This window comes from Lycium barbarum, chromosome 8 (assembly GCF_019175385.1).
Source record: "Lycium barbarum isolate Lr01 chromosome 8, ASM1917538v2, whole genome shotgun sequence".
NCBI lineage: Eukaryota > Viridiplantae > Streptophyta > Magnoliopsida > Solanales > Solanaceae > Lycium > Lycium barbarum.
This window is the reverse complement of record NC_083344.1, coordinates 124261235-124282994: the sequence shown is the minus strand read 5'-3', so window position 1 is coordinate 124282994 and position 21760 is coordinate 124261235. Positions and strand designations below refer to the sequence as shown.

The 21760-nt window shown below is 33.7% G+C and overlaps 2 protein-coding genes across 2 annotated transcripts; both read left to right on the top strand.

The window, feature by feature from the left end:
- The first annotated feature begins 4118 nt into the window (after window positions 1-4118).
- LOC132607123 (heavy metal-associated isoprenylated plant protein 6-like) lies at window positions 4119-7277 on the top strand. Its single transcript, XM_060320953.1, has 4 exons — window positions 4119-4275; window positions 4389-4503; window positions 5170-5417; window positions 6080-7277. The coding sequence occupies exons 1-4, from the start codon at window positions 4267-4269 to the stop codon at window positions 6770-6772; spliced, it is 1065 nt and encodes a 354-aa protein (XP_060176936.1). The 5' UTR covers window positions 4119-4266; the 3' UTR covers window positions 6773-7277.
- An 8599-nt stretch (window positions 7278-15876) lies between these two features.
- On the top strand, window positions 15877-16485 carry LOC132605412 (auxin-induced protein X15-like). Its single transcript, XM_060318568.1, has one exon. The coding sequence runs from the start codon at window positions 15922-15924 to the stop codon at window positions 16273-16275; it is 354 nt and encodes a 117-aa protein (XP_060174551.1). The 5' UTR covers window positions 15877-15921; the 3' UTR covers window positions 16276-16485.
- The last annotated feature ends 5275 nt before the right edge of the window (window positions 16486-21760 follow it).

Below are 21760 nucleotides of genomic sequence, written 5' to 3'. Positions count from 1 at the left end.
CATTTCTTCCCACCATTCGATTCAACAATACTCGTGGTATCATAAATCAAGTGAGGCCTTCAACATATCATGCCCAGTCCAGTAAGTGCATATAACACAAATAGAGAAATCGGAATGTTAACGATAATAGAGTTCCCCTTATAAACGAGATGCCAATTTCTTTTAAACGTAACGAAAAGGAAAACGTATATAAACTGAAAATATGAGTAATGTTTTGAAACTGCATTGGAAAGTACAGAAACTAGGGGTCTGTTTGGAAAGCCACCTGGTAATTGGAATTGGTGTAATTACTGGGGTAGTAATTATACAGCCTAGTAATTACACAGTATTGTAATTACAACGACCTGTTTGTTTGTCGTCACGTAATTACAGTTTAATTACAAACGTACTGTTTGATTGCACAAATGTAATTATACAGTTAGTTTAATTAATAAATAAATTTAATTTTTAAAAAATATGTGCGTTTATAAATGATATTAAATTAGGTATTTAACAACACACTGTTTCTTGAAAATATAGTAATTAATAACCATATATTTGTAACTAATATTGTAAAAATAATTGATATATATATATATTTCAAATTAATAGTATTTTAGTTTTAATTAATTATAAAAATTAAAAGCACACCTTTTTTTTTGTGAGAACATCATAGACGGGATGTTTGACAGATAAATTAATATTTATATATATAATGCCTTAATATTATTCAAATGTCTGACAACAAAAATCTATCAGCTGTAAGTAAAAAATAAACAAGATCCAATGAGAAATAACAAGTCAATAGTATTAAAGCAAATAAATTAAAATCGCAAATATAACCTAAATTCAAAATCCAAAAAAAAAAAAAAAAAGTTTAACATAATACTGATATGTCAAATTCCAACATTATATAAGTAAGTTCGAACGTAACTTAAATAAATATAATTCAAAAGAAAGGGAAAATAAAGTCTATAACCCCATTAACAACAAAATTCTACTTTAATAAAATCACTCACTAAGCTAAGTCTGTTCATGACTCATTCTTCCTAAATATTAAGAGCGGTAGTTTAAGAAATTAGAATAATAACACGAATAATAAGAAAATAAAAAAATACAAGCAATTACATGAAATCAAGAAGTAAATGTTAGGAATGAAAATAAAGGAAATGAATCGTAAATATATAAAAAGAAAAATATATTTTAAAAATAAGAATAATTAAAAAGAAAAAAGAAATTAAAATAATAGAAATTAAAATAAATTAAAAAAGAAAAGAAATTAAAATAAAAACAAAAAAGAAAGAAACTAAAAAGTAACCTTGTAATTAGATGATGTTATTACACCCAATTCTCAACCTCCTCTTGATAATTGAAGAGTGTAATTACACCCTTTAAGTTACACCCAATTACCACATAACCAAGTAATTATTTGGTCAGACAAACTGTGTAATTACATTTAATTATACCCAATTCCAATTGCCTGGGTGACTTTCCAAACAGGCCCTAAGAGAACCAATATTGAAAAGTTCATAGTGGAATGAGACAAGACCTTTTGTTAGATTAAGAGAACCATTGTTGAAAAGTTCATCAGTGGAATGAGACGAGACCTCTTTTAATGCTAATTTCTTCCCTTTAAAAAATAAGCATTTCTGCTGTCAACCCAAAATTGTTGAGGGAGGAAGAAGCTAAACATTAAGACGTACAAGAAACAAAATGTTGGGCATTAGGGGGAATCATGAAAATACCATAAAATGGCCAACAAGGCAGTCATATTAAGTAGGCGTTTGGCCATAGATACCAAAAATAAATTCATTTTTTTTGGAATTTTTGAAGTTGGAGTTGTGTTTGGCCATAGTTTTTGAAATTGTAGTTTTTGGTGAAATATAGTTATAAAAAAGTGATTTTTTTTTTTTAAAAACAAGTTTTTTGAGTTTTTGGTATTCCGGAATACAACTTCAAGTTGTATTCGGAATATTTATGGCCAAACGCCCAAAAGTGAAAAAAAAATCGGAAATTTTTTATGGCCAAACGGCACCTAACAAAATTTAGCTATATTGCCAGTTCCTCACGGAAGCCATCAAAACATTTAGAGAACTCTATCAGTGATTTTTAGTATCCAGGAGCTACATAGACAGTAACTGAGAAGGGGACGATCAACTTATTGACATTAGCTTCGGACCATTATCTGGCATACCCATTCCAGCTGCCAATTTAGCATCCAGTTACGTTGTGTGTGTGGTGCCGGAAAATATTTCCAATAGAAAAGCATTCTCAAAATATATAAGCACATTTGAAAGCTTGGCCAAGGAAGCGATATATTAATATTATAAAAGGTAACATGGATGTTTTTTTTTTGCTTTTGTGGATGAGCGCAATAAAGGGCGGAGCCAGCATTGTGGTTATGCCTTCAATAGAACTATTAGCTTAGGCTTAAATATGAACTTGGGTTAAAAAAGATATATAATATAAAAGAGTAATCTATTCAAAAGTCAATGCAGAAAAAAAAATTAAAAAAAATGATTCACACCAAGAAAATAAAAACCCTGACTCCGAGTCTGAAGCGGAATCTTTACGAAAGAAAACGCTTTCAATGAAGTTTCTCAATCTTCTGATCTTCTGTCTCAATTACTCTCCATCTTCTCATGATTTGAGTAATAACTTTAATCACACGTCTAAATGAATGAAACGAAGATTCTTTCCTCATAGGGGGGCCTATCTTGCTAATTACTAACTCAAAAATATTCTACGACGACAATAACCACTACTCGGTTACAATTCCTTTATGGAAGCCCCCTATGAAATGCCAGAGAAGTCACAAGTATTCTCAAACTTCGTTTTCAACATATCCCTACCGTACATGACGATCTTGACATCATTAGTTGATGTGCATTTAGATCTTAGGCGTTTTAGTAGGTTTGTAATTTCACGTGTCATTTACGCGTCGAATTACATGGAAAATAATGCATGTCACAAAGATTATATTCCGTTTGCTGAATTGAAGACGAGACAAATAAGATACACAAAGTGTAATAAAAACGTATTTATGTTGACAAAGACTAGATTTACATGTAAATTGATAGTTGAGGGACAGTTTTGAACTTGTTTTCGTATATATTTAACCAACAATTACGTACAAAACAAATATTACGTTTGGTCTAATCTAAAAAGTAACGCAATTTCTCTACGGATATGATTGAAATTTAACTTATTATTCATGTAGCGTGACAATGGAAAGAAATGTAAATAGCATCTTTTTATGCTAACAAAGATATTTTGGTAATTCATCTGGGTGTGTTAATAGCTACTATATTCAAAATACATGATTCATAAAAAATTTAACAAAGTATGTAAACTAAAAATAGTACTCCATCAAGCTTTGTAAGTCCAGTAAAATTATATTTGTCAAACAATTGAATAACACATGTGAATTTTTTCAATCCGATAAACTTATGAACAACGCAAAATTTGTCCATCCGGCAAAATTTATAAATAATTTGTACCAAAATATGACCGTATGACATAACTGAAGAAGACAAGATTTGCCCATCCAACAATATTTTTGAACAATTTAACCGAGATAGAATAAAGATTATACTATCTTTGACGTAATTAGTAAAACTGCTGTCATGTGAGCAGAAGGTCACAGGTTCAAGTTGTGGAAACAGCCTCTTGCAGGAATGCAGATAAGATTGCATACAATGGACTCTTATAGTCCGCCCCTTCCCTCAATCCCGCACATAATAGAAGTTTAGTGCATCTGACATTTTTTTTTAGAATAAAGATTATACTATAGTTATGTACTCACCGACAAAACTTATGAAAGCGTAATTTTTCATTCTTTCAATACGTAACAACTAGTTATTTTGACACGAATTTCTTAAACAAGGATAAAAGTTAAAGAACAGCCTAAAAAAATCGTGTTTGGGCAAAACTCCCTGCATTTGTACATAAATTTACATTTAACTGTAGTTAATTGGTTGATCTAATACATACGCGTCTAATTCACATACATATACAAGGAAAAGTGAGTCGTTTTCCTATAGTGTGTGGCAGAAAGCGGTTTCGTAGGAAATTAAAAATATTTGTCCTAAACTTGAAAAAACATAGAAACTATGTCACCGTACTAGGAAACTCAACTAAACCCAATTTTCTATATATTCTCCACTTTGTCTCTGTTTTTTCTCTCTACAAAAACCATTCAACTAATTCCTTCATATAACCAAAAACAAAACCAGTAACTCTGATATTACCTTAATTCAGTCTCTAATAATTCTCCAACTCCTTCTAATGGGTGAGGTAAATTCATTAACTCTAATTCTTCTTCAATTCAAATTTCCATGTTTCAATTCTTATTATTCATCGTACTTAATTATATGTTTTTTTTTTTCTCGTTAATTTTTGGGTTACAGAAAAAGGAAAACATCAAAGCAAAAGATGAAGGCATCGCTACTATTCTGTTAAAGCTTGATTTGCATTGTGAAGGTTGTGCCAAGAAAGTCAAACGTTCTGTTCGTCACTTTGAAGGTAATTAATTAATTAAATAAATAAAACATAATTATGTGTTTTAATACATTAGTTAATTTGATGCGAGAAAATCGGGAGCTCTGTTTCGAGATCTTCAGAGAACAGCAGAGGATTGTGACTTTGTTTAGTATTTAATTAAGGGCTCTTTTGGCCATGAAAATTGTGAAATTTGAAAAATTGGAGTTCTATTTGATCATGAATAAAAATTGGAGTTGTTTTTGAATTTTTGTGAGTAATTTAGTAGGCGCTTGGCCATGAAAACTAAATATTTTTCACTTTATTTGGAATTTTGAAGTTGTGTTTGGTTATAGTTTTTGCAAAGATTATTTGGTTGTTTGAATGTACTGAAAGTGAAAAAAAAAAAGTGAAAATAAGGTGTTACGTGTTTTCAAATTCCAAATACAACTTTGAAGTGGTATTTGGAATTTTCATGGCCGGCCAAACACTGATTTTCAAATAAAGTGAAAAGAATTTCGGAATTTTCCAGAATTTTAAGGCCAAGCATGATTTCTGGAATTCTAACTCTGGGAAAAAGTAAATGGTATTCATGGCCAAACGGCCACTTAACTATACTGATATTGATATATTTGAAATTGTGGGGTACATGGCTTAATGTGCAACGGAATTGTGGGCAAATTGGTAAACTTATTTTAATTTTGAATGAAGGTGTGGAAGAGGTGAAAGCGGATTACAGTACTGGAAAATTGATGGTGAAAGGGAATGTGGACCCCTTATGGCTCCGGGAAAGGGTCGAAATCAAGACAAAGAAAAAAGTGCAACTCCTCCCTGATCAGCCCAAAAAGGGCAGTGGCGGTGGCGGTGGCGATAGCAGCGGCAGAGGAGATACAAAATCCGATGAGAAGGTTGAGAAAAAGGCAAAGGAGAAGATGCCTGAGGATGAAAAGCCCAAAAAGGTAATTTACTTTTCTATCATACAGTTCATAGTGTTCTGCATATTTGATTAACATAGGAGGTAGTAATTGCTGTTTGATTTTTTATATTTAATTGAATTTGTTCTTAGTATTCCCCCGTACCAAATTACTTGTCATGATTCGTTTATCGAGAGTCAAATAGAAACTACATTAATTTTGACCAATATTTTAACATGTGTTTTTTCACAATATGGGAAGAATGACAATTTATAGTTCATTTCATATAGTTTTCAAATATCAGAATTTTAACTGAGTTAATCTAATCTAATTTAGCTTAGAATATTAATCAAATTGACTCTCGAGAAGTATAACGTGATAGGTATTTTGGGACGGAGGGAGTACATTACTTTCTTTGTCCCAATTAATGTGATATTGAAGCTAAATTCAATTAGGTCAACTTAATAATTTAAAATTAAAATTTGGATATACATATACGAAAGTCACTATAAGTTGCAATTCTTCTCTTGTCAATGCGATGAAGAATTTTTAAAATGTTGATCAAAGTTCACATCATGTGAATTTTGAGAAGCGAAAAATGTAGCATAAATTGAGATGGAAGAGTAGAAGTTTTTAGGATGGACAGCTATTTATGTTAATTTCTCATATTTTTCCTTTCTGTATTTTTGTTCTTGGTCGTTGTCTAGGCTCATTTCAACACAGAGGTAATGAAGGTTCGGCTGCACTGTGATTCCGGGTCTGCACTAAAAGTGAAGCGATTTATAAAGGAACTAACACCATACTTGAAAGATAAATTGAATCGGACTGTAGATGTTGTTCCACCAAAGCAAGACGATGGATCAGGTGGCGGCTATAACAAGGAGAAAGAACTTGCCAGTGGCGGCAAAAAGAAAGATGGTGGAGGTGACAACAGGAAGAAGGAGAAAGAAGCTAGCGTTGGTGGCAGTGGCAGCAAAAAGAAAGATGGTGAATCTCCGGTGGCGCCAAGTAAAAATACAGAGCCAAAAGAGCGAAAGGCAGAGGTGATGAACAAAATGGAATACAATGGTTACAATAATCCAAATACGTACTATGGCAATAATCCAAATACGTACTATGCAATGCCACCAAGGTACAATCAAAATTACTACAATCAAGATTATGGCGTGGCAATGCACAATCATGGTTATGGTCATACTGGCTATGTGCCACCACAACATGATCATGGTTATGGTCAGACTGGCTATGTGCCACCGCCACCGGATCATGGTTATGGTCATCGTGGCTATGTGCCACCATCACACGATCATGGTTATGGTCATACAGGCTATGTGCCACCACCATACTCTGCGCCTCAATTTTTCAGCGATGAAAATCCTAATGCTTGTTCCGTCATGTGACAAGATTACCATCCAGCACCTTGTTGATGGGAAGACCAGTTCAGCTAAAATGTAAATACATCACTGGCTATATATATATGGAGTTCATACACAAAATCATACATACGGGATCATAGTTTTTGTTTAGGAATTGACAGGTTGTAGAGAATCGGTGAAACGGCAGGCTTCAGTTTAATCTTCACATAGTTCGCAGAGGAGTAGAGAAGACTTGTAGCCTGTTTTTGTGGCAATTGTATTCATTGGATTCTTGACCATACAACTACTCTTAGGACAATTTTCTTAGGTTGGTGTATTTCTTCGTTTAGGCTTGTTATTCTTTTTAGTTCATGATGATATAATTCAACTTTTTGTGAAAATTGTTTGACTCCGTGTATCTTTCGTGTTCTTTTGGTACCATTATTTGTCCCACCTAAACATAAGCATCTACGTTTTATCCAAAGGAGAACGAGAGACCACTTGGCACGCAGATTTCTTTTGATAAATTACAATAATACTGGTATTTGCACGTCTTAATTCTAAATTTTAAATTGTGTTAGTTTTTTTCACAAAAGGATATGAGAATATGATTTTTGGCCACATCTTACTTGTGCGGCTTTGGCAGTTGAGAATTGGGTAACTACCATCTTAATCAAATAGACCACCAAAAAAAAAAAAAAAATTGGTGGCGCTCAAATTAATCATAGCTTGGAATTAATAGCTCTCGGTTTCAACATTTCAAATTCCAAGTAACGTGATACTTGGGTTGGTTAGTTAAGGTAGTAGCGTATGTTTTTATTGAAACATCATAATTGAAGTGAAACAGTATTCAGAGCCTCAAAAGAGTGGTAAATCATTTGTGTAATTACGTACCATAGCATTAAACCAATTCACTTTTGGTAATTGTCTAGACTAAGATCCGATGTCTTTGCCACGAAGTTTACTCGAACCATGTCAACTTATTATTGTACGAGTTTATCTACTTTTTAACAATTATAAGTATCTACTAACAGCTAGCGTGGAAATATGTTAAACGTTTTACTGTAATGTGGTCTCTGTCAACATCCACAAAAAGTTACAAAAACGTCATATATAAGTGATGTGCATTTTCACCGTGATGGCATGAGTCATTTGACTTTGCTTCAACGATTCACCTTTGACTCTTTGAATAGGTTGCTGGCTGCATGTGTTTGGTGCTTTTTTAACTTGAGTGTTGTCAACATCTCACACGTTTGTCTCACAAATATATGAACCCATGTGTTGGATTGGCGTCATACAGAAGTTAATAATTACAAACTTTGAACGACGATAAATCAGATGAAGAAAAATATTGTAAAAGAAGCATAATATTTAGTATGATTTGGACAAATGACCTACATAATGGAAAAATTAATATAAAAAGCATAAACTTTTCCTCCAAGACAAGGATTAGCCAAATATGAAAGAAAATCATATTTTCCTTTCAAGAAAAGTAAAAACAATTATGGTAATATTTTGACGTTCCTTGAAGAGAAAAGTAAAATTCAAATTTGGTAAGAAAATCAGGGCAAAACCCCTAACACCATGAACCCAAAAATTTGTGGACCTTGAAAAAATATAAGCTTTGGGTTCATAATTTTATGAGACAAAAAGATACCTCAGATAACTAGTTCAATTGTGTGAGACACATAATAAAGTCCACGACAATCGATTGCTTGTTTTGGCATATTATGAGACATAACAAACACACCATGTATAGTGAATAGACGAGTTTAATTTATAAAGGATACAATGTATCTCGGTTTTAATTTTGTATGATGGCAGTACAAAAATAAAACTTATAACATTCTTTCTCTATAATAAGTGAAATTTATAACACGAATATACTTTGCACTTAGTAGTTAGTATATAAACAAGAACAGTGATAAGTCTTCCACAATGAGTGAAATTTGTAACGTGAAAAATAAGAGAATTGATAAGTCTTCTACACCAATTCAAATTATGTATAGTGATAAATAGTCTTTTCCCTGTTTAAATAGATTAAATTATTTCTTATCATATTAATCATGTTACTTTCTCTCAGTGAGGCCGGTGATTTGGTGGACTGTGACTAAGGGTGGTAACCGGTTTGGTCTTACCGGTTTTAACCGGTAACCGGACCGGTTAAACCGGAACCGGAACCGGAACCGGAACCGGTAGAACCGGTTAACCGGTTCCGGTTAACCGTTTAATGGTTTACCGGTCCGGTTCCAATATTTTGGAAACCGGAACCGGAACCGGTTAAACCGGTAAAAAATTAAAAAAAAAAAAAACTAAAGTATATATATTGTATATAGTAATATTAAGTATATATAGTATATATAGTAGATATGTATATATATATATAGTATATCTAGTACATATATATAGTATATATATTAAGTATATATAGTATATATAGTAGATATGTATATACTATATATACATATCTACTATATATACTATATAGTAGATATGTATATATAGTATATATATTAAGTTATACATATATATAAGTATATGTAAGTTATACATATATATGTATACGAAAAGCACTATTCTGTATTGCTGACTTGCTGTTAGGCTGTTAGTCAGTAAATATTTAAACTTTAATTATAAAGTTGTATAACATATGAAAATATAGCTACAATATACAAATAAATACTATAATATATATATATAATACAAAAAAAAAAAAAGATTTTAATCACTCCAAACCGGACCGGTTCCGGTTTGAGGTTTAAAACCGGTAAACCGGAACCGGTTAAACCGGAACCGGCCGGTTTCCTAACCGGTTCCGGTTCCAACCGGTTAACACCTTTAACTGTGACGACACGAATGGCAATTAAGAACCTTTAACTAGAACAAACTAAATATATACCTAACCTTTTTTTTTTTTTCCAATTCTTTCCTTTAATATTTTAGGAATTGAAAACGAGATTTAGAAACACTTGTTCAGATAATAACTTATCGTATGTGTTTATAGTTCATTCTTTTGACATGAATGAAGCCCAAAGAATATAGTGGCCACTGATTGTTAGAAAAAAAGACGCATTTCCATGCATCATAATTAATATATAGGTTAGTGTAAGAACTTTTTATATTATCTGATTACCTTAGTTTACATGTTATTGTTATGACAGATAATTTGTTTTCTTTCAGAATTATAAATCTCACATTTTAAAAAGATTTACTTATAAATACCTTTGGGTGATGTGATAGCATAAAAATATTTGTGCAACAGTAATGCATCTAACTTAAACTCTTAAGCATATTATAGTATATAGTTTTGAATTTCGCTTTCTCGTGTCACTACCAAACCGCCCAAAAATGTTTTCAAGATTTAGCAAATCAAATTTCAACATCTCGGGCTCTCATCTTTCTCTTTCTGGCTTCAAGCTGTTTTTGAATTTTAGACCACTTATATTCTTCCAAGTTATAAGCTCATTTCGTCATAAATAAGATTTTAGTATCTCCTGAACTTTCATATCTGAAATTAATACGGGTGAACTAGTGAAAATTTTGTTTGAGAAGTATTTTAAATGAAATAATAATTTTCAGTCACTAATTTTTAACTTTCTTTTAAGCGAATTATTCATGTCCAGACACAACTTACATTACTATTTCTCGTTGTAGGACAAATGATTTTTCTGTTTTCTTTTATAATTAATCATGAATAAAATAGGTATATATTGATGGGAAGATCGCAATCATCTTAGCTTTCGAAATGGTTTGAGTGGGTCGTCATTCAATTATGAGAGCAATTTGATGTGCTATTTTGTTCACATGTTTGGCATAGCGTAAGTATATCCATGAAGTGATTTTAAATTTAACACGATTGAAGAAATTAAATAACACATATTGTAAAGTCGATTACCTGATGCAAAAAATTAAATAACAACTCCAGCTAAAACGTGTGAAATTTTCGGCAATAAGTATTAATCCTTAATTATGGAATATGTTACTATAGCATTTAGCTGCGCCAATTTTATTAAGACATGCTACGAAAAAAGTTATTGTGCCTAAAGGGTTTAGTGATCCAAATTTTCATATTTATTGTTGAAATTCTGACTTATGCAGTATTACCATTACAGTACTACCTAATACACGTTGATTAGGTTTCATGATAGATGTATTTATTTAAACTACTATTCCGTTCTCGTAAGGTATTTTGTTAGGATTGAATCGACCACCAGCGCATAATTGTAAATTCATTTGTATCCTTGTCACTTACACATCGATTAACGTTATCCAAACAAATTGGTACATGTTTTGTCGTCTAAAATTATATTATTTTATTTTTTGGATGAAAATATGATTAAAGATTAGGGATTGGATTTTTTTGATAGTGGAAATGCCATAAAGCGCGACCCAAGATACATGATACGAAAACCAAAATCAGAATAACGAAGAAAAAAACATTGTGATGTAAGAGCCCGTTTGGATTGGCTTATAAGTTGGCTTATAAGCTGTTTTCAGCTTTTTTGAGTGTTTGGCTGGCCAGCTTAAAGTCATTTTATGCTTAAAATAAGCTCAAAAAAATAATTGAACCCATTTGACTTAGTTTATCTAAAACAACTTATAAGCAAAAAAAAATAAGTTGGACTACCCCAACTTATTTTTTTCAGCTTATAAGCTGCAAACAGCTTTAAGCTGTAAGCCAATCCAAACGGGCTCTAAGTCTGTTATTCCTTGCATTATAGGTGTTGCTGCGTCTTGAGATCCTAATTGTTATGGTTCCGCTGCATCCCAAGGAGCAATTGTGAGAAATAGCCATTTTAGAACAATCATTTGGTTTGGTTCATTCTTTGACTGCTCTGCTCCCCCCCCCCCCCCCCCCCCCCCCAAAAAAAAAAGAGAGATTGAATTTCTTCCACCTTTCCTGTACGAGTAGTGAAGAAGTATAGAGCACTTTAGTTGATTGTTGACCAACGAAAAGCATTGGAGAGAAAAACGTAAAATTTAAGCAATTTTTTTTCTAAGAAAGAGATTACAGTGATTGATTGATGGCTCTTTCAATCCAAGGGTACGTTCTCACGATTACAGAAGAAGAGAGAACGGTATGTGGCAATGACTCATGGACATGCTTCTGACTCAGCTTTGACTATGACTTGGTCATTGGCTTCTTCTCAAAATCTATAAAAATAATGGACAATATTGTTTCAGAATCAAAGAAAAAAATCTACCACCTATTAATTAATTAAACGGAAAAGGTCCAAAAATACCCCTGAACTATTGAAAAAGCCTCATAAATACCCTCCTTCCACCTTTTGGTCTAAAAATACCCTTAAGGTTTGTTTTTGGCTCAAATATACCCCTCAAACTAACAAAGTTAAAGTTAACTCTTTTAAAAAGCCAAATGGCATTTTGTGATTGGACACATATATTATTTAATTTAAAAATTAAAAAATATGAACAAAACTGATTTTTTTTTTTTGCATTTCGTGAATTAATCAACGAGTTTTTTTTTTTTTTTGCATTTCGTGAATAAAAAAATGAAATAGGAAATTATAATTTTTTTTTGCATTTCGTGTATTGAAAAATGAAATAGGATAAAAAAATTAATTTTGTTCATATAAAAACAAAATTGGAAAATATATTTTGTCCAATTTTCCAATTTCGTTTTTATATGAACGAATTTTTTTTTATCCTATTTCGTTTTTTAATACACGAAATGCAAAAAAAATTATAATTTCCTATTTCGTTTTTTTATTCACGAAATGCAAAAAAAAACATATTTCGTTGATTAATTCACGAAATGCAAAAAAAAAAAAAAAAACAGTTTCGTTCATATTTTTAAATTTTTTAGTTTTTAATTTTTAAGTTTCCACACAATTTTTTTAAAACAAATATGTAAATTACGGAATTTTATTATTGGCAATTGTTTTTTTAAATTTGGATTTTTTTTTAAATTACGGAATTTTATTATTGACCAATTACAAATTGCCATTTGGCTTTTTAAAAGAGTTAATTTTAACTTGTTAGTTTGAGGGGTATATTTGAGCCAAAAACAAACCTTAAGGGTATTTTTAGACCTAAAAGGTGGATGGAAGGGTATTTTTAGACCAAAAGGTGGAAGAAGGGTATTTATGAGCCTTTTTCAATAGTTCAGGGGTATTTTTGGACCTTTATGGAGAATCAAATCGAGGTGTTAAAATCTTTCCTCCCATGATAGAACGATTTACTCACCAAAATAGCGGTACAACAAATTCTGATGACGACGAACCACTCAAACGAGTCGCGGGTCAGACACGCGGATCCGGGTCACTATTAATCAATTAAATAATTAATCAATCAGATCATTTGACCAAATTCAAATCCAAATCCGAAGCCGAGCGATGACGATGGCGCAAGGGGAGACCTCTTCTTGACCTTTTAGCAACAAGAAGGAGTGCTTCTAGTTTTAAGTAGGAGAACTTTTCTTTCCACCACTTATGAGGGACAAATGCTTATTTCATAAAGCAAGAGGGAACAACTCATTTTCCCTCCACTTCTTTTCCCTCCATTTCCCATTTAACCTATCAATTAAACCCAATGGTATTCCTACGTACTGTTTATGCATTTTGGTATTAGTAAAAAACTACAGTCATATCATTCTTGAAATTTATGGAATCATCTCCAATTAATAACTAGCAGTCTTGTGTATCTTGTTTGGCTTCATTTGTGTTTATTTTGTGCCATTATTTATTCTTTCCAATCTAGACTAGATCTTCTTCTCTTTCGGAATACTAACATCTTATGGATTTAGGAGTTTTTGTTGGGAGCAACACTAACTTGAGTAAATTAGTATTTTTGCAAGGTTGGAAAATTAAGTCTGTTCCCTTAGAAATGATTCACTCAAAGTTAAACTTCTTAGAAGCAGAAACTCAATAGTTCTTTGAAGCTGCAGTTTGCCTAATACTTTCACCCATGTGGGTTCATCCAATATTGCAGTACTTTTGGATGATCTGACACGTATCCGGTGCTATTTTTGATGAGTCCGAGCAACATAACTTGGAATTAGTGATTGTAGTTCAACAAGAGAAGCCATTTTAGTGGACAACAAGTCGGATATACTGTACTTTGTGGTGGTTGTTTGAAGGGGAAATAGCCCTGCTTAATTTAGCTGTGTAAACATTTGCGAATGTATAAATAGCTATACATGGAATTCCTTGTGCTTGCTGTCTGCTGAAGCACTTGCTACATTTGAGTCTCTTATGAATAGTTTTACCTAAAAGGTCCCTTGCTAAAATACTTGCAACACTAACTCTCTTATGTATAGTTTTACATCATTAACCTAAAAAGTCCCCTGCTAATGTACTTGCAGCATTGACTCTCTTATGTATAGTCTTACATCATTAACCTAAGAGGTCTCATATGTTCTTCCTTAATTTAATGCAAAGAAACTATGTGAAGCAGAGCACCCAAGGGTGTAACCTAGTGATCAATGAAGTGGATTCATACCCATGAGGAGGCAAAAATACTAGGTGATTTCTTCCCATTTGTCCAAGTCTTGGAAGACAGAGTTACCGAAACTTGTGCTAGTGGGAGATAACAGGTATTTTGTGAAATTAGTTGAGATGTGCGCAAGCTGGCTTGGACACATGATTATAAAAAATAAAAGAAAAAACTATGTGAACTTTCTTAAGTTGCTTCTACATTAATGCTTGCAACATACAACATGTTGTCCTTGAAAGGACAAGGTAGCTGAAAGTGATGCTTCAGTAACATTGTTATTGTTATTTCACATGCATTTCATCTCATCTATGCTTTTCACAAACCAAATCCTCTGTTCTCCCTTCACTTTGTATAAGTTTGTGATGAGTCGTGAAATTACGCGATATTCGACGCTAATTCCTTAAGCACTTTTGTTGTTACTTTTTGTGTTTTTTATGTTGTTTTGTAGGAAAAGATGCCCGGAGAGCATAAAAGAGCAAAATGGATCAAAATGGACCAAAATGGAACAAAATAGAGCAAAACAAGCCAAGTAGCTGAAATGAGTGATTGGAAGAAACCAAGTGAAAAGAAAGTCAAAAAGAGGTCAAACTGGACATTTTTGCAAAACTGTCAAAACTGGACAGTTTTGCAAAAACGGGACAGATTTGCAAAACTGTCAAAAGTGGACAGTTTTGCAAAAACGGGCAGAATTGCAAAAACAGAAATATGGGGGCAGATTTTGACATTCTTTTGAACTTGGAAGAATTAGAGGAGCTACAAAAGAGAGGCTAGGGCAAAACATTTTCCATCTTTTGCCATTTTGCAAGTTTTGGAGGCTAGGGTGTTCACCTACACCATTGGAGGAGAAGATTGGAGCACTTTAATGAGATAATTCTTAAACCTTTCTTCAATTCCTTGTTTTGTATTGAATATTTTAGTGTGTAGTATTTCATTTCTAGACTTGAATCTTGTTTATGAAAATATTCTTGATTAAAGTTTGGATTGAAACTCTTGTTTTGCTTATGTATTGAATGATTCTTATTGCTATTGAAGTGGGTCTTTGTTAATTTAATTAATCTCGTTCTTGAATGTTTCCAAAGGGATTAGCTAACCCTAGGACTCACCCATTTACTTAGATTGAGCTTGGAAAAGGAAATCTAGGTTGGGAAAGATTAATTAACAAGAATTTGGGTCATTAAACTCATCTAATAACTTGAGCTCAGAAGAGGATAGTTACTTGAGGTTAAATTGATTGTGTCTAATATCACACTCTAAGGCTTGGAAAAGCTTAGAGTGAAATTTATTGATTTGGTTGGAAGACTTTCAATGAGATTTTAGATATCATTATCTATTGACATAAACCCATTCTTAGTTGTAAAATCGTAAAATACGTTGGATCGTTACTTGAGTGTAATCTCCTATTATCCATGCTTGTGGCCATTGATCATTTTACTCGCTTTCTAGGTTAGTTTACATTTCCGCATTAGTTATAATTTTCTCAAACAAAAACCAAAATATTATCTATCGTTTGGCTTTAGCGTAGTTGGTGAAAGTTCCTTACTTTCTTAATCGCCTAGCACATTGTTCCCTGTGGGATCGACCCCGACTCATAGTTGGGTAAATATATTGCATACGACCGTGTACACTTTCTCTTTGGGGAGTGTATTTGGACGTTATCAGTTTGCTCTTAACACATTCCTTCTTGTACTGGAAGATCGTGCCTACCTTGTGAGTTGTTTTGAAGAATTACGCATTTAAGGATGTTTGCAGGTACAACGAGCCCAAAGCGAATCTCAAAGATGCTGAAAAAGATCATTCAATTCTCAAGAAGATCCAGTTTCAGGCGTGCTATCGATGATTGGGAAGACGATATGGCCTCATTGCCTCCTCCGAAAGATGTGAAGGAAGGGCATTTTGTGGTGCATGCAATTGATGATGGTAAACCAAGGAGGTTTGTCTTAGATTTGAGCTATTTGGCGGATCCAGGATTTCTGAGGTTGTTGGAGCAAGCTGAGGAAGAATTTGGCTTCGAACAAGAAGGGGTTCTTGCTATCCCTTGCGGGCATAGTGACTTGGAGAAAATTCTTGAAAGCAGGAAGAAGAACAAGAGATGATGTTTCTTTCCTCTTATTAATTTTACATCCCTTTAAAGGTTTGTTGATTTGTAGGATATATGTTATACTTTTTATAATGGTTGTCACCTTTTTTTCTCCCTCCATTTTTCATTTTGTTGATTGAAAGAGAATTACCGCTATGTATTGAGTAAATAGAGGAGTTGTTATAGTAATTCGGCCGTTTGCTAGCCCCTTCTGAGAGCACCTCAAAAGCCATCCCATTCATCCAAACAAAGAGAAGGAAAAGACCTTTATGTTTGTCTGATGATCTTTATTCTAAGGGGAATCACCATAACTGGCTTTCTTTCTTTTGTGAAATTGAGAATTAAATCTCTATGTTTTTTTTATTCTACCGAATATCTATTATTTCTCACGAGCACGGAATAGTGTAGGAGCTATGGTATTCTGAATGTGGTGGAGTGAGTGTTCAAGAGTATGGTTGAAATTGTGGGATTTTAAGAAATAGTAGTTGTTTCATTTTTATAGCCTTTTTTACGGGTTATTCAGTTGTACAAGGATTTGAAGTTATGTTACCAATATTGACGTTATAAATCATTGAATCAACAAAACTTGAAATTCAAGCATGAATTGCCACATAACATAATCAAAAGAAAAGGCTATTCTGAGATTTGACAATCAATTCTTAGGCTCTCTAACTCCTGGGAGATCCTCTGCAATACTTTTGTTGGTACTAGGTAGTAAAATTTCTGCTGCTCATTGTTCAAAAATATTCTTTTAGCGTAAGCAATTCATATATGACCATCTTTTCATTATTAATCACCTCATAGCAGTTTCTTCAATTTTAATTCTTACATAAAAAATTTCCATGTAGTAATTAATTTGTGAACCAAACAATCCCGTGTTGTCTCTCACGTTCAGAAGATGAAGGTAGCACAAATGAGGATGTTTAGATGGAGGACAAGATTAAGGACGAAGATATATGGGGCAAAGTGGGAGTCGCCTTTGTGGTGGACAAGATGTGAGAATCATGGCTGAAATGATTGAGGCATGTGAAGAGGAGGAGCACCGATGCCCCAGTGAGAAGGTGTGAGAGGTTGACAGTGATAGGTTTGAGGAGGTGTAGAGGTAGATTGAGGAAGAATTTGGAAGAGTTCATTTAAATAGGATATGGCACATATTCAGCAAACTGAGAACATGACCCTAGATAGGAGAGCATGAAGGTCGAAGATTAAGGTAGACGGTTAGTAGGTAGCCAAATGTTTTCTCTCTTCTCAGTAGTAGAGCAAGGTTCTAATCAGGAGCATCTCTATGTTCCCTTACCAGTATTATTATTATGATTATGTTAGCATTATCATATTATTCAATTTTAGTATTACAGTAGTTTTTTTGTGTTGGTTATTTTATTATTTTTACTGTCAGTACTTTTCATTCCTCGTTATTTTTCATGATAGCTTTCTACTCTGGCATTTCTTTTAAAATCATTCAGAAAAATGAGTTTCTTGAGCCGAGGGTCTATCAGAAACAACCTCTCTACCCCATAAATGTAAGGGTAAGGTCTGCGTACACTCACCCTCCCAGAGACCTCACTTGTGGAAATATGCTGGCTACGTTGTTGTAAACAATCCGGGCACTTTGCACGATTGCCCTTCTTTGGGGGTGGTCTTTAATTTTTGCCCCTCAAATTGCTGGTCTTTAATTTTTGCCCTTCGCCTAAAATACCCCCAGGTTTGGGGTTCGAACCCCGACTTAGTCATAAAAATAAATAAAAAATCGCAAGGCAAGGCTTCACGAAAAGTCCGCCTTATGCGGCAGACTTTAGTTATACCTTAAGGCAAACTCTGCCGCATAAGGCGGACTTTTTGCAAAGCCTTGCCTTGCGAACTTTTTTTTTTAACTGAGCGGGAGTTCAAACCAGAACCTCGGGATATTTTCGGCCATCTTTTTAAACGAAGGGAAACAATTAATGACCAGCAATCTGAGGACAAAAATTAAAGAACAGTGCCTTTGAAGGCCAATCCGCGCAAAATATTGAACAATCCCGTGTTGTATTACGTAAAACTTACACAAATAGCTACTTTTTAATAGCTTCTAACTAGTTATAGTTACAAGTTGAAGATTTACAATTTTCGTAGCTGCTTTTGGCTGTATTTCAGTTGTATCTCGCATTTTTGAAATACAGTGAAATATAGCGAAATACAGCGAAATACAGAGAAATACAAAACACGTTAGAGTAAAATTTAGGCTCTATTTTTGGAACATATTTTTTAAAAAGAATTATGGGAGAAAAGATAGACTATATTTTTGGAACATAATATTCTTTTCCTTTTTAAATAGTAAGTCAAGTTAAATTAACCATATTTCACACAAATCACTGAAGAGTAAAATCAGGCCCTATTTATGGAACATTTTTTTTTAAAATTATGGGATTCAATTTAAAACTTCTCATAAATCACGCATAACGGATGTTCTTCTATAAAAGCTTACGAATCTCTCTCAACTTTTATCACTGAAAAATATACACTGAAATATAATGAAATATGGTTAATTGTTTAAGAAATATAAAGTTTTTTTTTTGGTCAAATAGAAATTTTTTTATTCAACCAAATGAGAAGTTTAATACACCACTGATCTTGTTTTGACACTGGGATCAGATCTCATGTTTCCTTATCTAAGCTATTACAGAGAGAAAGACACACTCGCCTAGACAGGGTACTTTTGCAGTTGATCTAACAGCCTCTGCCATTTACATTTAGATTGCCCTCTAATATGTAATTCTAGCACTATCTCTCTGATTCTATGCTCTGCAACTCTGCTTTCTTTGTTGAATCTTCGAGCATTCCTTTCTGCCCAGACATGATATATCACTGCTGCACTTAGGAATCCTAGAATTTATGACCTTGGCCTCTTGTTCTTGACCTGCTGAGATAACCATTGTACTTCTTCCTCCCAAGTGCCTATCTGTTTCTGAATACCCAGCCAGGTTAAGATTGTGTGCCATATATATTTTGAGTAGGTGCAATCGAAAAACAAGTGCTGCATAGTTTCTGCAGCTTGTGAAGAACACAACACACATTCCATAGGCACTTGTATGATCCATTTAGCAAGTCTGTCTACTGTAGCCAATCGACTTTGTACTGCTAGCCATAGTATGAAGTGGTGCCTTGGTAGTGGACCTGATGATAGTAACAGATTCTTCCAATTAGGTCTTGGTAGTTGAGGGAACCATGTAGTGTAAGTCTTTTTGATATTGAACCTTCCCCCGACTTCAAATTGGTTCAGATGTGTGATGGCATTGGTGTTAGGAAACCATGATTTAGCCTCAAATATTTTCCGAACTATCCAGCGTGCCTGTTTAGGAGTACTCTGTCACGCCCCGAACCATGGCTTGCTGAATCATCATGAGGCATAACATGAGCGGAATATAACGTGAATGTATGATGAGCCTTTATAAAACGTAGTAAGTCATAATACTTAATAAAAATACTTGTTTAAACATGAGTGCGGAAATAACATGAATGAGCCAAAATGGCTATACGACTCTGAATGTCTGACATAACATAACTGACCTGTCTAGTCTATGAAACCTCTATCATGAGTCTGACTGGAAAACATACTTACTGGGACAAGGCCCCCCAACATACCTTAGATGCATAACTAATCATAAAACAAAAGTTAACTAAACCCCGAATGAGATGGGCCTCACCAATAAGCTGATACGAATGCTGTCCTACTGAGCAGATGTGTCGTCCTGTATATCAGTACATGCGTCGTGAAATGCAAGCCCCCGGGCAATAAAAGGGGACGTCAGCACATTGAATGTACTGGTATGTAAAGCAACTGAAAGAAATAACATGGGACATGGAATAACATGATAAGAACTGAAACTGAAAACCTGGACATGAACATGAGCATAAGCATGAGCATGAGTACATATATATATAACATAAGCAAAACATGATAAGTAGGGAGAGCATTTCATAAACTGACATGTGATATCACCACGTGGGTACGTGGAGTCTGGTACCTCACCGGACCAGCAGAGCCCTCATACCTTGCCAGGGTATAAGGTGGTAACGTGCCTGATGGATCCATTCAGTGTAAAATTAAGGTATCGTCCTAACTGGGCGGAGCGATCCTTGTCCTACGGTGGCTATGTAGTTTCAGGCTATCTGAGCCTTCTCGGTAATTCGTGCAACTCCCAAAAACATGAACATAATATAATTGGCTAAGAAGCCCGTGATTTTCGTGAATTAACTTGTACTTGTCTTGTAATCATGATTTCACGAAATAACTTGTAAACATGGTTTCATGAAATAACTTGTAAACATGGTTTCATGAAATAACGTGTAAGCATGGTTTCATGAAATAACTTGTAAATATGGTTTCATGAAATAACTTGCATTTAGTATGTATGTATCTTGTATCATAGCATGAAAGTAATTATATAATACAGTTGCATGAAAACTTGTAGACATGTAGGATATTCATGAAACAATCATTCTTAGTCAAAAACATGCATGCAAGAACCCATGGAATACAAGATATGGGTTTTCATATATTACGGACGGATTCTCAATAATCATAAAGAAATATTAAGAACTCAATGATGGAATTATAACAATTCATACATAATATAATCATGGACATGGACCTAGGGTTATCATGAGCATGGTATTAAAACCCTAGTTTTAGTAGAGAATCATGATTTTATGGATTATAAGGTGTGGGGAAGAACAATGATGTTCCGACACGTAGATAGTAACTCTACATACCTTAGTCGCTCTAAAACTTGAATTAAAGACTTGAGCTTTGAAGAAGATTTCCAAAATCTTGAATTCTTGAACCCTGAGATGGGTTTTCTTGAAAACCCTAGTTTTGGAATGATGATTTCTTGTTTAGCTTACAAGGATATGTATTAGAATTGACTTGGAATAATTAGAGTAGGCTTACCTTGGTGTTCTTGATGATGAAAGAGGGTAGGAGGTCGTTCTAGGGTTTGAAGGAATGAAAAATAATGATTTGAACTGATATGGATGAATATATACTGTTCTGGAAAATTGGATTTTACGTCCAGCAAAATACTGGCCGTATTTTGAAATACGGTCCGTATTTTGAAATACGGACTGCGCTGCGTCTCTTCAGTAAAATGGCCATAACTCTTTGCACAGATGTCCGTTTGACCCCCATAATATACCGTTGGAAAGGTATTTCAAAGCTCTACAACTTTCATGAAGGAAGTTTTCCCAAATTCCAAATATGTTTTGAAATACGGGCCGTATTTTGAAATATCGTCCGTATTTTGAAATACGGTCCGTATTTAACCATATGACCTCCAACTGCCAAATTCCAGAATGCTCAGAAATCCTTGGTAACACTTTACGACTTGAATTACGGGCCGTATACTGAAATATGATCACTGTTCATGGGCGTAAACCACCATCTTACAACTGAAGAGGAAATTTTCAATTCCCACATTCTTTATCTAGTTTTCTAAGTCTAGGATCATGATTAAAGCTTAGGTTAA